This window comes from Diabrotica undecimpunctata, chromosome 1 (genome assembly GCF_040954645.1).
Source record: "Diabrotica undecimpunctata isolate CICGRU chromosome 1, icDiaUnde3, whole genome shotgun sequence".
NCBI classification, from domain to species: Eukaryota; Metazoa; Arthropoda; class Insecta; order Coleoptera; family Chrysomelidae; genus Diabrotica; species Diabrotica undecimpunctata.
The window spans coordinates 139353750-139372415 of NC_092803.1; the positions used below are offsets into that span (position 1 = coordinate 139353750).

Genomic DNA, 18666 nt, shown 5'->3' on the forward strand with positions numbered 1-18666 from the left:
CTCCTAGCACTACAACCCGGGGTGGGTTTTGGCTGACTGCACAACTTGCTTCTATCTTGAACGGTCGTCCATAATACTTGGGTCAGTGGGTAGCCCCATTGTTCTTAGATCTAACCGTATATTGTCTCTCCATCGAATTCGTGGACGTCCTAAGGGCCTTTTTCCATTGGGGGCTTCCTCCCATATTAGCTTGACAAGACGGTTATTGGGGAGTCTATGGACATGGCCAGCTCATCTTAGACGTTGGAATTTAATCTCTTGGACTATATCGCTCGCTCTATATATCTGCTTGACCTCAGCATTTGTTCTTTCGAAAATTCTTCTGAGGATTTTCACACTCATATTTTTACACATTCTCACACTCATACATGAACACTGGTCTAATCACCGTTTTATATATTCTAATTTTTAATGTTCGTGTTAGGCTTTTAGATTTAATAGTATTGTGGAGGCTGCACATACATCTGTTTGCTGCCTGAATTCTTCCTTTAATCTCTTACGCGATATCGTTATTTGCAGTGATTGTTGCTCCGAGATATTTAAAACTCTCCACTCTTTCAAAGTTATATAGATCTATTGTAACATCGTGGTTTCGTGGTCTTGTAACATTTTATTGTTACATACCTAAATTTAGTATAGTTTTGGTCTTCCAGGCCCTCGCTTTCTTGCTTTAATATATTGTTGAGTTAAGTCGTTTGTTTTATTCCTTAATATTAATAAAAATAATAACAACACTATTTTGTGTAAAAACTGTCACTTATATACTCGTTCTAAAATGTAGGAATTCCAAATAATATTAAAATTTAGACCTTAATAATTATTACAATTTATGAAGTATGTAATCAATTCGTTGTTGTTTGTTTGTTTATTTTATTATTTGTCTGTCATAATAAATATAATATAATGTCATATCAATCAAATACACTGCTCAAAATCTTACTAAGAGTCGTATCAGTTTTTTTAGGAACCAGCTGTACATATTTATTATAAAAATTTAGTTAAACTAATTACTTAGTACGTAGTTCGTAGATCTGGACAACCAAACCTTTATTTGGGCGAAATTAGAAGGCCAATAGAGTTAGCATGAGTGACTTTCGGTAGTGCAAAATTAAAAAGTACCTACGGTATTTAACACTTTGAGGTCTAAATGTGTAAAACAAATAGTTTTTGAACACTTTATGCTCCCATTATTGACTTACGAAACAGAAACTTTAACACTTACTAAAAATTCTAAAACAAAAATTAAGTCATTGAATTGTGTAAGTCATAATCCTATGCAGAAATTATCTCAAAAAAAGGCAACTCAAGAGACTAATAACTTTGGGATCAACTCTCAAAAGTTTAAATATTCTTCTTCTTCTTTTTATGCATAAATGACTCTGTCTGTTTTTCAATGTACCTCCAGTAAGTTGTCTTTCCATCGTTTTCGTGGTCTTCCTACTGATGGTCTTTCTATTTAGGAACCGTCTCTTGCTGTCTTTACTACTCTATTTTGTCTTTCGGCTTATACGATCGTTCTATTCTTTTCTTTTATTTCTTACCCAGGTCCACCTTGCATCTACGTCGTATATCTGTACTTCTAGGTCTGTTCCATAGTGTATTGCCAACAATGTTTCTAAGTGTTGTCATCTCTGCTGTTTCTAACATCCTTTTCGTCATTTTGTCAATATTGGTCTAATGACTGTTTTGTACATTTTGCTTTTCATTTCTTTCCCGATATATTTATCTTTACATATTGTATCATTCAGGGAGCCTGCGGCTTTGTTTGCTCTATTCACTTGATTTTCCACTTTACTTTTCAGCTTTCCGTAGCTAGATAATGTGATTCCTATATATTTATTTAGTCCAACGCTTAATAAACATTAAGAAGATAAAGTAGAAACATCGGAAAGAAAAGATGCGACCTATTCTTATAATAAAACATACAATAAAATAGTTTATATCTTACCGTTTTAAGCTTCTTGGCGTCCTTTCTTGATTCCGGAACAAAGAAAATTGTGTAAAGAATACTAGGTATTTGTAGTCCGATCGAGATCAGATACATTATTTCATAACTTGTAGCGTATAATACACGCGATGATATCATTTTTGAAACAAAACCTGATGACATCAGAATGAATTCAAAAACAGCTAGTCTGAAAATATAAAAGATTTTTAATAAATATGGTTAGGTACAACTTTCTTAATAGCAAGCAACGCACAAGAACTACAAAATATAATAAATGCGGTAGTTCACCACAGCGAAATGTTCGGTTTACATCTAAACGTTTCTAAAACTAAAACTTTAGTATTTTCAAAGACACCAATAAACGTACAGGTGTATGCCAAGGGTCAAATAATAGAACAGGTAAATTCCATAAAATATTTGGGAACAAATATCAATAGTCAGTGTAATCCAAAAAAAGAAATCCTATCAAGAATCGAACAAGCAAGGAAAACATTCATGAGCATTAAAACATTTTTTACAAGATCAGACCTTAGTCTACAGCTTAGAATCCTAATGATCAGATGTTACGTTTTTTCTGTCTTACTGTATGGCTGTAAAAGTTGGACAATGGACTCCGAAATAGAAAAAAGAATAAATGCCTTTGAGAGTATATATACAGACGAATGTTGAGGATTCCATGGGTACAAAGAGTTACTAATGTTGAGGTACTTCGTCGCATGTGTAAACAAAAAGAATTAATAAGAGTAATCAAAGAGAGGAAAATGCAATACGTTGGTCATGTGCTGAGAGGCGAAAGATATGAATTACTTCAAGTTATACTGGAAGGAAAAGTACAGGGCAAAAGATCAGTAGGAAGATGCCAGAACTCGTGGCTGAAAGACCTGAGGAGATGGTTCCACCGCTCATCCGCAGAGATCTTTCGCGCAGCAGTTTCCAAAACTACAATTGCCATTTGGATCGCCAACCTTCGAAAGGAGACGGCGCAATGAGAAGAAGAAGACAACTTTCTTGTTAAAATATTAATACAACATATTGGTTATTGTTAACGTTCGGGCGCAAAGACACTGTATGCCTTGAGGTAAGTTGGAAAGAACAAAGGTTAAAAATAAAATAAAATGGAAATAAAATTAAAACAAATGGAAAAAATGAAATTGTATATAGGTTTATCTAGTTTTGTACATATTTTGTCAATAACACCTTAATCAGAGGTTGATAAAATAAATAATATGGCGTAACAAAATATCAGAAATTACTTTACATTCATTCAAGGCTATTCAAAATCAATTAGAAAAAGAAAGAGCAGCAACACCTACCAAATTAATAAAATTTGCAATACTAAATAATGAAATAGTAGCTGGTATAGATAGTTTGGACCAGAATTAATAAACTCAAATTTAAACTTAGTCTTGGTCTAAAAAACTTTTACTCAAGAAAATATAATCAAAAGAAAAAAAATCTCCCCCAGAGGAGTCGTGCTTACAGATACACCAACAGCTCCCTACCTACCAACTAAAGTCTACCCCCATACGGACTACTCATACATTAGGTCCTCTCCAGACTGGCAGTCTGGTGCATCACGTAAATAGCCGATTTTTTTCTCTTTGTTTCTGTTTTTCTCTATATCTCTCTCTTTCCCTCTCTCTCTCTTTTTCTCTATCTCTGTCTCTCTCTCTTTACTACCTTTGCTGAAGATTTATATTTGATATTTTCTTTCTTCTGAAATTACTTAGTTACTGCCTCCAGTATTTCTTTGTATTCACCCTTTCCCCTCATTACTATCTGCATTAAGGTAGTTGCACTTACCCTACCTACATTCTAGTGTCGTTTCTGCCTTTAGCAAAACTTCTGTACTCGAATACACAATGCTCGACCGTGTCAGTCACTCCAGAGTCCGCAGTTTCCAATCTCAATATTTTCTATTCTTTCTAGGTACGCCCTGAGGAAGCTGTAGCCTGTTAAAAATTGGGTAACAAATAATACGGGTCTTTGTCATGTCACTTTATTCAGACAGAGATATTTGGAATTAATACCCTTGTCCAGGCTAAACTTTGCTTATTTTTGCATTTTTTTCTGCCACTTCGTTATGCTGTTAGTCCTAGCTACTCTTTTTTCTTTCCAAAAAAGGTTTCCATCCTTTTTTTTGCCATTAGGTGGATATGTAACATATCCGTGATTACTTAAGTAGCCACCGTTGATGTTGTTTTGCATGCATGTGCCAACCTCGGTAGTACTTTTTTTGAGATTTTTCTAGCATTCTCCTATATTTCTTGACGTTAAGCACTTGTTGCCATATGGGTGCCGCTTAGAGCACATTAAAGTGGACCACTTTGATTAGAATTCTCCTTTTGGTTGTCCCTGGTGCTCTCACATTGGGCATTATCCTTCTCAGCACTAAAGTCTCCTCTTCTGCCGTACAGACGACATATTTCACGTTCTCGGCAAAAGTTCGCCTTGTATCTAGGACTAATCCCATATACTTTCCTTTCTTCCTCTACGAAAAGGCATCCCTGATTCCCATCCATGTCTTCAATTTGTTGAAAACTCAATTCTCTATCTGCCTAATTGACCAGTTTTTAGTGGGCTTTACCAGCACTACCAGATCATCCGCATATGCTATTAGCATTAAACCAATGCCCAGCTTGGCCTTCAAAATCTCATTGCAAAGAAAATTCCAAAGCAATGGCCCCAGAATGGAACCCTGCGGCACTCCCACCGTGGTTCCTATAGAGTTACCCCTCGCAATGTTGATGCATATATTTAGAAAGTATTTCCTGACCAAGTTCTGCAGATAGAATTCTGCAGAATTTCTTATGTCGAGGAAGAAAGACACCATCCCAATGCTTCTGCATATGTATATTTTATATACACATCCGTTTAGAACGTCTTTCGACGTTGTCCGATACCTAAACACCATCTCTTCCTATCTTCGCAGTCGTTTGTTGTTAAATTTCTTTCGCTCATGGACTTGTTTACGCCGTGTTGCCATTCTAATCTGGGTCTTCCTCTTTTCCGTCGACCTATCGGTTGCCATTCTATTACTTTATATGTGTATATGTTTTACTCGATGAAAATGGTTGTGACCAAGTGGTATGTAAGAAAAGTGAAAAAAAAAACAGAATATGGGACACCTCTTTAAACCAATTTATAATAAAACCAATATTGAAGACAAGCAGTATTTGTATACGAAGCCTGACGAGATACCATAATTAAGAGGAAAATATTTTTCGCCAACTTTGAACATGTCGATAGTGTATCGAAAGTATAATTTGGGCATCTATGTTGAATTCACAGAAACAGGGCATCGGAATCGGAATATAAAGGTGGCTTTAATCTTTAGTGATTACCTTTGAAGGTGTAAATCGTCACTTAAAGTCATGGAATATAGTTTTTTGTATCTGGACATCGTTTTCATACATGAAATTAATATTCTGGGTTGATTTAAAAGGAGAGAAAACACCATGATGGAATTTTTGTTCCCGATGATTAGGTTTCCATAATTCAATCAGCAAAAAAAATACGAAATTCCAGGTCAAAAGAATGAACTCATTAGAGTTTTTTAGTACCAAGTTTTGCATGAACAGTTTACGAGGTAAAAATTGGAGTTCCCAGGACATTGTAGCAATCCAGTTTCTTACCCAAATTTGGCCTCTTCTCTTATTATTTCTTCTCTTTTTAACACGGTTAGTATTCTCTTTAACAATACTTTTTAGAATTAAACTGACACCCTAGACGGACTGCAAATTTTATTTTTTCGATTGACATATTACTATTGTGTAAACGACCACAGAAAGTCGGAACTGAAAAGAATATTCCACTATTTAAACCCAAAAATGAAACTGGCTTGCCAAAATTCTGTTCTGTTAAATCTAGCATAAACCTTTACTGGCGTGCAAACAGGACTAGCGTGGCTACTGGCGCCACCAAATTTATGCGTGTATAAACTCGCCTTAAGGTAGAAGACTAGTATGGACATAAGCTTGATTCAGTATACAATAATGTACATAGGTAAAATATACCTGACCACATCGACTAACTTCTGTTTAGTAGCCTTAATGACGCAGGGTTAATGGTGCAATCTTACCTTACTACTCGGTCTTGTTTTGTCGACACATCTATTAAATAAGCAGAAGTAACAATAGCTCCGGTTGACATGCCTCCCATTACCATTGATGGAATCCCAGCAGCAACAAACCACCAAGAAGATGCGTATGTAAAATGTGCTATCAGGAAATTATTTATAGAGGAAATAGTTCCACCTAAAAACAAAATGAAAATCGTATATATTACTAGAACGATTTCCAAAGTGGAAATTGAAACGTCAATAAACGTACTTTAACCTTTAATTGTGGCTTATTCTCATTTAAATAGTAATTAACTTATTATGTATAATCCCATTGAATGTCACAGTTAACTATATATCGTTTTACATCGGTCGATTAATTCAGAGTGACCTTAAAACGAGAAAGGCACTTTAAAGAATTTAAATGTTTAATCTGTAATGACGTTTATAAATCATCTTAGAAATATGTACTCACCATATTTGATGCTTCGTTCTACCATCGATTGTGTGGTTTATAATCAATGGTTCTACATATCGATAATAGTCGGAGCAAAATGTTAATCAAATTTAGATCATTATAAATTCACAAGTAATCAAGAAAACTAAAATATTACTTATATATTACTAAAAATATTTTTCTCGTCATTTAAAGAGTTGGAAATATATCTTTCACCTTAAATATTTTTTAGCTTTTAACAAAAAGGTCAAGAACTTCAGTAATGCATTAATAATATACATATTAAAGTGTTTGTTATTAAACTATTACTAAGTTTAGAGACTTGAAATTTTCTATAAATAAATATAAAAGTATTGTATTTTGTGATTAACAAAAGCAGTGTAACATAAGGGAACAATGGGGTGTGACAAAAGCTATAATTTGTATATCTAAAGAGTAGATCTGGTAAAGTTATTCTTTCTCTTCTTCCTCTTAGCCTTCTATCCTGTATTTCTCAACATGGGCCTCTCCCATCCCTCCATGTCCGTCGTAGCAACATAAATATTTCTAGTTTGTTGTGGCTATTTTTTTTTAATTTTTCGTCATCTACCCATCTCATCTATGGTCTTTCTCTTGGACGTCTTTGTAAGGTTTCCAATTTGTATCATGACATTTCAATGTTTTTGTGTAGCAGTGTGTCCTGCGAAGCTCAATTTGGGTTTGACAATTTAGGTCGGGATATCTTTGAAATTTTTTTTTGCCATTTTCATTAAGTTATACGTCTAGGGTCGTCTGTGTGTCATTATTTTTGCCACATTTATTTTTGGGCTGAGGTATTGAGAGCTGTCTGTGAGTTCCTTCACCATAGTTTGTAGTTCATCGAATGTGCTTACTATAATCACGATGTTGCTAGCTAATCTGAGTTGGTTTAACTTGTTGTAGTTACCGTTGATGCCATGTTAACCAAGATTTAGATTTAATGACGTCCTCTAGGGCTAAATTAAACATTTTGGCGATATTACGTCGCCTTGTCTAACTCCTCTCTTAATGGAAATGGGATTTGTATTTTAGTCTAGTTATACTATCATAGTTGTGTTTTCACATACATTATGCATTACTTGCCCATACCTCTAAAATGTTCTTGTTTTATGGCCCACATCTCGATACTGTCAGGTGCCTGCTTTTGTTCTATAAATGCCAGAAATACGCGTATAATCCATTCGTTCAGCTAGAGAATATTTTGACATATTCATAGTCGGAAACCTACAACACAAAATTTCCTACATCACACTATTTAAAGCTCAAATAAACTTTCTATTGCAGATTTTTTTCATCGAAAAAAGAAGAATTATTATAAATAGTTGGAGTGTATACTAAACCCATACAATTTTCAGTATTATATTAAACAAATATATTTGTTGTTATAATTCAGTTTAACCTTTAATAATAACAACCTAATTTTTCGTGGGTAGTTACAATTTGAAAAGACGCCCAACTTTTACTCTTACAACAGTTTGCGTTTATGGTAGCTAACAGGGGTAGCAGGGATGAAATATGTTGATTCGACGACTCTCAAAAATTTATTACTAACGTGTTTTTTTTCTTTGTTCTCAATATAATTATCCAAATTAGCCGAAAAAATATTTGTCAAAATGCAAAGTTTTATTAAAAAGTCCCTCTTTTCCAACAGGTATCATTAACGATGTCACTAACCATGTTACTAACCACCAGATTTTTTTTTCTGTTGGCTAGTTAATATTTTAATAATTTAACACCCAAATTGCCGTACAAATTGCGTGGTACGTTTTCTTGGTCGTATGTTCAAACGTTGTAGTAACAATAATACCTAATGTAAAAATAATTACTATCAAGCTGAATCTTCGTAAATAGTTTCATTTTGATGAAACTTGTACTAATTAAATACTTTATACTTGCATTAAATACTTCAGTACATACGTTTGTCATTTTTAACTCTAAACATATTAAATGATCTATTCTACTGATTATACAATGAATATATTTTTGGCGAGTAATGAAAATGGATTGACATCATTAATTAAAACAAAAAATTATATATTCGTCTAAAATTTCTAAAATCGTTCTTAAACATCAAATTTACACCGAAATAAACACCGAAACGTCAAATGTATGTAGTTCAAATTAAAATTATCATTACAGTAAATTGTGAAAAGTATACCTATTTTACTGGTTAATTTAATGTTTGTACTTTAATTTTGCATTTTTTTTTGTTTTATATTAATACCTATGTATGTGCGTGCATTAGTATATTTATATTCGCCTATTTGTATGATATAAATATATTTAATATTGTAGCAAATAGTATTTATTGTCTTCCGCGGCTGAATGGATCAAGTAATCCAAAGCTAATAGAAAAAAAAAGTAGACTGTGGCTTTATCTCATATAAACTATAATTAATATTTAATATTTAACCTAGACGTGCCACAAGAAAACCGTTTCAGTACCTTTTCAAGAAATATGTTTTTACTTAATGTTGTATTACAAAAATACGAAAACTTCTTCTTTTTTATGTAGACATAACTCTGTCTCTTTTTGAATGTGCCTCCAATAAGTAGTGGTTTCGTGGTCTTCCTACTGATCGTCTTCCTACTGGGGAACAGTCTCTTGCCGTCTTTACTACTATATTAGTTGTCATTCGGCTTATATGATCGTTTTATTCTACTCTACTATTTCTTATTCAGTTCTTGTTCTACTTCTACTTCTATATCTGTACTTCTAGCTTTGTCCCATAGTGTCTTACCATCAATTTTTCTTTTCATCTCCGCTATTTTAGCCTCTTTTTGCTCTCTCTGTGTCATGTGTCGTGCTTTTGCTAGTCTGGTGACTGTTTCTTAAATTCTGCCTTTCATCATGCGGCCCGGTTTGTTTTATTTACTTGAGTTTTCAGTTGTAGCTTTTTTGAGTTTTCGAGCTTTCCTTAGCTAGATAATGTGATTCCCAGATATTTAAACGCCATCACTTGTTCTATTATCTGACCTTTCACCTCTAATTTACATATTAGTAAATTTGCTGTTGTAACCAAGCATTTTGTATTTGTTGGGGAAATTAACATGTTAAATTTTCTGGTGGTTATATTAAATTTGGTGTAGCACACGTTGTAAATCATCTTCACTTTGAGAGAGTAATATTGCGTCGTCTGCATAGTAGATTATTATAAATTGTTTTTCTCACATTAGTATCCTTTTCTAGTTCTTACTTTCTTTGTTAGTTCATCCATAATCAAGTTGAACAATAAAGGACTCAGGGAATCTCCCTGTCTTATTCCATTGCCAGCTTCAATAGGGTCGGTTAGTTCTTCTTCTACTTTTACTTTTATTGGGTTATTTTGAGGGATATTTTTGATCATTTTAATTATTCCTAGTAGTATCTCTCTTGCGTACAATAAGTGGATAACGTCTTTTTTTGACCCGTTCAAATGCCTTTTTAAGTTGCAAGAGACATAGATATGCCAGTTTCACTCCAATGATTTGTCTTGCACTTGTCTCATTGTATAGGAAAACGAAAATGATAATTCTTGTCAGACATACGCTGCATACCTGCTTGATTACAGGACATTGTTTTATTTTGTTAGAGAATACACGTACCTGTCACATGATACCTTTGTCCTACAGTTATTAATAAAAAAAAAATGGTCTTGTGGCATTGACAACTTTTGAACGTTGGACCAGAATAAGACCAAGCAATTTTTAGGACAATGTGGGTGTTAAATGATATAAATATTGACTAGTCAACAGAAAAAAAAATCAGGTAGTTGTAATTATTTTTCATGACCTTGTTAATAATACATGTTGAAAAGGGAGGACTCTTTGATAAAGCCATGCATTTTGTAGGACAAATATTTTTGGGTAATTTAAATAACTAACTTGAGAATAAACAAGAAAAACTCCGTTAGTAATAAATTTTTTAAAAAAATCCAGAACCAAGTGTATTATCTTCATTTAATCTGCTGCTACGTCACATACTGATCTAGTTTCATGACATTTACATAAATTCTTCTTATTTAATATATTTGTATTAAAGCTTGGCCTCTATCATTACAAAATAAATAGAGCCATTGAGCCATTTTTTAGACACCATTATTTTCTTTTCGGACCATCAATATTTTCTCCATTATATGATGAAAGTTACAGTTTTTCGTCATTTAAGGTGTTTTTTAAAATTCTTAGAATCTCCTTATAGATTTCCATCACCGATAACACATTTTTATTAAAACCTAAGATCCGTATTTGACTTAATACAGTATTATGGAATAAATATAAGTTTTAATGAAGCAATATTGAACATCCAGTAATAAGGTGTGTGATGTTTTTTTTTTGTAAAGTCTGATCTGGTGTTTTATATTTGTCTCATACTTTAACCTTAAGAAAAAGACATAAAGATGATTTACATTACACGTGACTGTTATTTAGATTTATTTTTTGCCCGTATCTATAAAATTATTTTTTACATCTTTTATTATTGCTTGTAAGTCTTCAATATCTAAACATATAATAAATATAACTGCCTTCCTCAAGATATTTACATAAGTAAAATTTTTCTTCGGGTAAAGAAGGTTAATATTAATCCTTATTAAAATAGCCATATTAAGCTAACTGCTGTAAAAGCCAATACTGTTGCCCGGGTTTTGTAAAATATAATTTAGTCAAGGAGGCTACAATGTATTAAAAATAGGTATATACTTACATATCATGCTTAGTAGTAGGAAAGGTTTCCTCCCAAACTTATCTGACCACGTACCAACATACATGCAAAAGAATATGGGAAATGTGTTATGAAGTATATTTTGAACCATGTTAATATAATTAACAGTCGGCTGTACTTTTGGCTCGAGATCTATTGTAACGTTATTAACATCATTTCCTAATTGGGCACAATCTGACTCCGGATAACCAAGTATAGTGTAGCACGTTCTATACATAAGCAAATTCGTAAAAACAGAGCCTACAAAAAGGTGTGTTAAAATACACTGAGGTATATTGTTTTACTGGGTTAAATAAACAATTTACAAATTAACTATTTACATTTTTATAATTTATGCAACAAGGTACATTAGATAAAAAAAAACATCCATTTTCGTTGATGAGAACCGGAGATATTGCAAATTGTATAAATTTGAAGTTATGAAATCGAGTGAAATCGAGAGGGTACAATATGTGTCGCTTTTAAACCCTTCGCCTTAAACACATCTTGGACTGATCATTTTTAAAGGGATTGTTTTGACATTTGTTAACAAAAACTGAGATTTTATTCTTTTAAATAGTGTTTTTTAAATTTTCAATGTTTGTAAACAAAGTGCCAGTGAATTTACAAAAGAAATACTGGGTTTTAAAAGTCAAATATTCAGATTGTATTTTTTCAAACTTCGTGTAAAAGTGACATTTGACAACTTTTTAATGTGTCTGTGTTATTTTAACCCTTTGAGACCCTTGGATCATAATTATGCACAGTTACGTCAGCTAGCTCCATGTTAAGGACCCTTTATTTTGAAACTGAATCAAAATCGCGACGCAACAGTTGTTGTAAAGAGACTTTATTGTTTATTTGCAATGGCGGACGCTCGAAAACTTCTCATGGTAAGTAAATAAAATCCAAAAAAATCCGTTTACTTTTATATAATTTTTAATACTTTATAATTTAATTGTGTAGTAAAGCGATAAAAGAATTTATATTTATATTTATTTTGTAGAAAAAAATATTTATACCAATAAAAACTTGGTTTTTATTTATTTGGACTATTCCAAGACTTGATATATCCGAGACTTGTTAGGTTTTATGGATTAAACTTAAAATGAAAATGAATACATATATAATTAAATTTTTTTGAGCTAGGTGCAATAAATATACATGCACATATTTTCTAAAAAATATGTATTTAGTTTTTTACATATTTTAATTTTAAATGATTGATGATTTACGAAAGTCTATGTAAATATTTTATTTTTAGAGGGAAAATACGATCCAGAAAATGAAAAAGATGCAGCTATTTTATTGGAATTACTGGATACCGTTTCCGATATTCAACTTAGTGAGGAGGATGGGGAAGGAAATATTCCAGAAATCTTCTCAAAACAAATAAAAGTTCGTGGAGGTGTCGACATAACCTTGATGAGTTGTCTGAGTCATACTGGAATAAGGAAAAAGATATAGCTGACATTTCAGAGCCCACGTCAGGCAAGAAAAAAGAAGTTCGCATAGGAGTTCGCATCACACAGGGTTCACAAAGATTCAAATACCTGAGTATTTGAATCTTTGAATCCAGTTCACACGGAGATGACGAAAACGAATCTGGGTCACACGAGGATGATAAGAACAATTTGCCACTTGATGGTTTATTTACTTCAAAAGAAGGCAATTCCAGCTTTGTAACAACCAAAAAATCTGTAAAATGGTGTAAGACAGATTTTGAACCTCCAGATTTTGTTTAAAATAAGGAAAAAAAACCTAGCCCTACAACATCTCCAACGCCTCATAATTCCTTATATTTTTTTTTCTAAATATATAGACGTCTAGCATTGTATGTAGATGGTCACTTTTACCAATATGTATGGCTTTTATGACGAAAAGACTCAGTTTAATAATACATTTGTAGATGAAATTAAGTTTATTTGGTTTACACATTATTTTCGGATGCCTAAAATTTCCAACAGTTTGTTTATATTGGCACAAAAATTTGCATATTAATATATTTAGTGAAACAATGGCAAGAGACCGATTTTTTTAACTTCGATCAAATTAACACTGTATAAATACTTTGTATACAAAATTCTTATAAGTTGGAGACCGTGGAAATATAAACGAAGCAGAGGAAGACCCCAAATGAGATGGGCAGATGATATCAAGAAACACGTGGGCTTTAGACAGACAGAGAAGAATGGAAAAGGATTGGGGAGGCCTATGTCCAAAGATGGACCGAAGAAGGCTTATTAGATCGATAAATACTTTGACAATCCTCGATAACTCGATAACTCGATAAGTTCTATAGAGTACATTCTTTATATGATGGTATCAGGAAAGGACGTTTAGAGTTAAAGTTAGAGAAAGAAACCTATGAATTAATGAACCAATAGTACCATTTATGGGCCATTTGTCTCTAATTCAATACTTAAAGAGAAGTCTGTAATTCAATACTCAAATACACCCTGGCGGGTAAAAATTTTTGTCGTATGCGCAAAGTCTGGCATCGCTTATGATTTTGTTTTATACCAAGGCGCTTCTACTGGCTTAGGTGCTCAGCTGCTAAAACGGTGAGGATTTGGTGCTACAATAATTCTTCATCTTACAGAAAGAATAAATAATGAAGAGCTTAAGTTATATTACGATAATTACTTTTCCTCGTATCAACTTCTTAAAGTCTTAAAATCAAAAAAATATTAGCAGCTGGAACAATTCGAGGCAATAGGTTCAACAATCCTCTTGCAAAACCAATAAAGAAATGTCGAAAAATGGTAAAGAAACTATAGATTGGTAAAGATGGCTATGTAGTTTTAGTCAAATTAATATATAATCGGAGTGTGCTTCTGGCTTCTAACTTTGTTGGAACTGAAAATACTGACGTATTTAAGCGGTGAAGCGGAAAAACGTATATGTACGTAGAAAGACCTGAGGTGGTAAAGGTTTATATTCATTCGATGGGTGGCGTTAATTTATTAGATCAAATGATCAGTGTGTACAGAATTTATATTCGTTAAAAAAAGGGACCCTTTGAATTACTTTTTATGCCTTAAACTTGGCTGCAGTAAATAGCTGGTTTGAATATCGACAAAAATGTGACACACTAAAAATTTGAAAAAAAAAGACCCTTCTAGATTTCAAAATATGGCTTGCTGAAAGTCTGATCAAGGCAAACAGACCAATTTCTTGCATCAAAAGCGGCAGGCCAAGTACTTCAACAATACCCATAGCACGAAAAAAATTGAAATATAACCTTGACGAAACTAGACCAGTTCGTGAAGTTTAATATGGGTCCTTTGACCATATTCCCCAATTTAATGGAAACAAAGAAGTAAAAAGGTGTAAGCATGCAAACTGTAACAAAAAGACTCACTTTTTTAAGATAAATGGAATGTAGACCTTTGTATAAAAAAAAATTAAAACTATTTTTCTTTGTTTTACAGACAATCATTTTTTGCTATTTTGAGTCTTTATTGCGTTTTAAAATAAATTTCAATTTTTAAAACAAGTTTTTGTTTTTGTTTTAACTCAATTTCTTTATTAAAAGTTTTAGTAAATCTTGCCAGTTTCTGTTATCTATCGATAAAGTTTATTTATGCTAAAATTTTAAAAAATGTACATATAATATGTATTTTAGGACCACCACCTACTACAAATTGTAGAAACAAAATAATTGTTTTTTACTAGGAAAAATAATCAGGTCTGAAAGGGTTAAATGCTTATAAGCTTAAAATCACAGTACTTTTGGAAACCCACTTTACAGTATTTAACATAAACTTTTTAACCGTTAAATGATATAGTTTGATAATATAAGTCAGACTTAATATAGACACAATATATCACGAATAATAACATTTTAAATTTTGCAATAACTGTTAAGTTAAACTTAATGAAACTTTTTTAACTCAATTTGGTTACAATCCTGCTTGTACTCGACTTTCTATCAGTCAGAAGAACAAGCAGGTTTTCAATCACGTCACGGAACAAAATGATCATATGCAGTGCCTCTAAACCTTATCCGAAAACTCTATCGAATCTAATATAATAGATCTAATATATAGAATATAAAAGACTACTTATTCTTATTGCTGTTGACTTCCACAAAGCATTTATCATAATAAAAACTCTTATATTTTAAAAGCACTATAAAAATGCGGCAACTGTAAATGTTTATTGCATGACTGAGAAGATAAAAATTGGGAGAGGGGTACGGCAGTACGACACTTTTTCAGTCACCAAAACTATTTATAACAGTCATAGACTATGCATTTAAGTGTGGGACGATTCGAGTGGGACTTAAAGGGTATTAACATCGATGGAAAGAATCTAATTCATCTCCGAGATTCCAATGACATTTTTCTCATAACAGACGACTTGGGACAAGAAAAAGTAATGTTACAACAACTACAGCAAATAAAACAGAGAGTTGGTTTAAAAAACTATAACAAAACAAAAATGGTGACTACTCTTGTCGCCAATTAGCTAAAAGAAATCGAGAAATCGCTTATAGAAGTTGTGGAAAAATATGTGTATTGTGTATTTGAGTCACGAAATAGGATTAACGAGAGAAAACCAAACATGTGAGCTACTTAAAATAATAAGTTTAGGTTTAGCTGTATTTGAAAAAATTAGAGATGAGTTTGAAACAAAGCTCCCACTTGATTTAAATTGGAAAGATTTTCTTTTCTTTCTGAAGGAAAGATTTCTGAAGGTAATCATCAGCAGAAAAATTGAGTAGGACACAATGTATTCACACAAAGCTTAAGAAATAGACTAAGAAACGAGGAAGTTTGTAGACGAACCGGAGTGCAAAACATTACCGATTGTATTACAATGCAAAAAATGTAGATGGGCAGGATAGATGTTTCAAGAATAAAAGACGGTGGGTTGACAAAAAAAAATTACTTAAGTGAAGACCACAGGCAGACGAGCAAAGCCGGGAAAGACCCCCAACGCAATGGACCGACGACCTCAAGATAATTGTAACCAAATGAATAGCAGAGGCGAAGAGCAGAAAAGATAGAAATATTATTCCTTATAAGAGATTTCAAGGCCCAAATAGGCCAAGAAAATTGCTTCAGAGAGGTTGCAAATACAAACTCAATACATGAAATAACAACAAACAGTAATGGAGAAAGACTATGTAATTTAGAAGCAGCATTAAACATGGACATAAGTAGCATGAAACTTAAACACAAATATATACATAAAGTAACATGGATGAGACCAGTAAGTCTTCAGGAAAATCAAATAGACCATGTACTGATCAAAAAGACACACAAACAATCGATAAATTACGTTATCGCAACATTGATTCGGATCATATGCTAGTGATTACAAAATGTAAAATAAAAATAACGAAGAATGACACAGAGAAAATGGGACGTAGATAAACTGAAAGCAAAAGAAGTAAAAAGAAGATTTGTAGAAGACGTAAATACAGAGATGCAGTTCAAAAAATAACAAATTGAGGAAAGTGGAAAGAAATCACACAAGAAATAAACAATGTATTAGAGAAAGTGGTAAGCAAAATTCAAAATCAAAGAAAAAAATATTGATTTGACGATGAATACAAATTAGCAGTGAAAGGAAAGAATAAAACAAGATTGAAATGGTTAAGCACAAGCAAAAAAGGGGAACGAAAAAATACAAAGATTAAAGGCAAAAGAAAAACAAGTTATTTAAATCGAAAAAAAAATTCAAAAAGTAGAAGAAATTATGAACTGGATAGAAACAGAAAATGAAAGACACAACTAAAAACCATTGTAACAATACTTAAAACTGGGTAACCGAAAACGGACAGCTAATATAGCCATATAAGTAAAAAAATGGCAGATGTAATTTCAAAGAAACATTTTAAGAAACGGATAGAGAAGAATAAAGAAAAACAATAACGAACACAGAACAAGATAAAGAAGAAGAAGAAAAATTGGTCTATACTGAAGTGAAGAAGAAAATATGCAAATTTAAAAATGGGAAAACAGCGGAAAAAGACGGAATATGTGCAGAACTTATAAAATACGGTATGGAGGCACTATATAGACAGATTTATGAGCTAATACAGAACCTATGGAGCAAAGATATAACGTCCAAAAAATGGAAGAAGGGAATTAGAGTGACAATCCCAAAACAAGGAGACCACAGAATATGCAAAAGTAACAGCTGGTATAATTAGAGACAGAGTAAAAAGTAACAATATATACAGAACAAAGCATAGCGGATTGTCAGTACGGTTTTAAAAAAGTAAGATCCACGATAGACGCTATATACATATACGCTAAAACAAGTGATAGAGAAAACATACGAGTATGACCGAGAAACACATATACTTTTCCTAGACTTTAAACAGTCGTTTGACAAACTAAACAGAAGAAAAATGATCCAAGACTTACAAGAGAGTAATATACCAAATAAAATTATAAGAATGATAGAAATGACACAGAAAGAGAAATAACAGAAATAATAAAAATGAAAAATGGAGTAAGACAATTAGATGCGCTCTCAACGATACTATTTATTCTATCACTAGGCAATCATAACACTAGACTATAATAAAAAAGCTGTAACATGAAGGAACTATAAACGAAAATGCAGTATAAATAATAGGATATGTGGACGATATAACCATAGTAGCAACAGATAAAAAAGCATTAAAGAAAACCTTTCAAGAAATAGGAAAGGAAGCCAAACTGAGAAAACTAAAAATAAAACATAAATGAAAATAAAACAAAATACATGAACGTAAGGAAGAAAAAGAAGACACAAATGACAGAACTGACAATAGATGCACACAGTTTCGAAGTGGTTAAAACATTTAAATATTTGGGAGCACTAGTCAACAAAAGAAATGAAAGTGTAGACATGAAAAGAAAAATTCAAGCGGGAAATACAGCGTTTTATAGAAATAAAATATATAAGCGGAAACACAAAAATGAAAATTTAAAAGACGACTATAAGACCAATAGTAGTATATATGCTGCAGAAACATTTACATTATCAGAACGAGAAGAAAAGCAATTTAAAGTTTTTGAGAGAAAGATTATCAGAAAAATACTGGAACCAAAACGGTAAAACGAAGAGGATAAAGGACAATGCATGAATCACGAAATACAAGACTCGCTGGGTCAAGATAACATCGTTAGAGCAATAAAATCACAAAGAATTAGATGGTATGTACAATAATGAGAAGAAAGAAGAGCAATTCGTTAAGAGTTATAACGAGGTAAACTTACACCACCAAGTAAAAGAACCAGAGGCGGACCTAAACTGAGATGGAGACAACAAGTGGAAGAAGACTTGAGGATTACGGAAATTAGAAATACAGAACGGACAATCAAAGAGAAAGAAAAATTGAGAAAAGTAGTAAAAACAGCGAAGTCACACCAGAAACTGTAAAACCAGAATGGAATGATCCCCACACAAAAAGGATCTTCAAGTGAGAACAGCATGATAATGATGATCTTTTAAAAATATAATGAGTATATATGTCAACTTGCATGTATTGCTGTCCT

At 32.5% G+C, this 18666-nt stretch overlaps 1 protein-coding gene across 1 annotated transcript in view; it reads right to left on the reverse strand.

Annotated features, from left to right (window-relative positions):
* The window catches only part of LOC140440378 (probable peptidoglycan muropeptide transporter SLC46), a 31601-nt gene that overhangs the window by 12552 nt on the left and 383 nt on the right, over window positions 1-18666 (reverse strand). Inside the window, exons 2-4 of the mRNA XM_072530846.1 lie at window positions 11168-11425; window positions 6030-6204; window positions 1949-2135 (exon numbers count right to left, since the gene is read on the reverse strand). Of these exons, the coding sequence (XP_072386947.1) occupies window positions 1949-2135; window positions 6030-6204; window positions 11168-11425 (620 nt within the window). The remainder of the gene's footprint in view (window positions 1-1948; window positions 2136-6029; window positions 6205-11167; window positions 11426-18666) is intronic.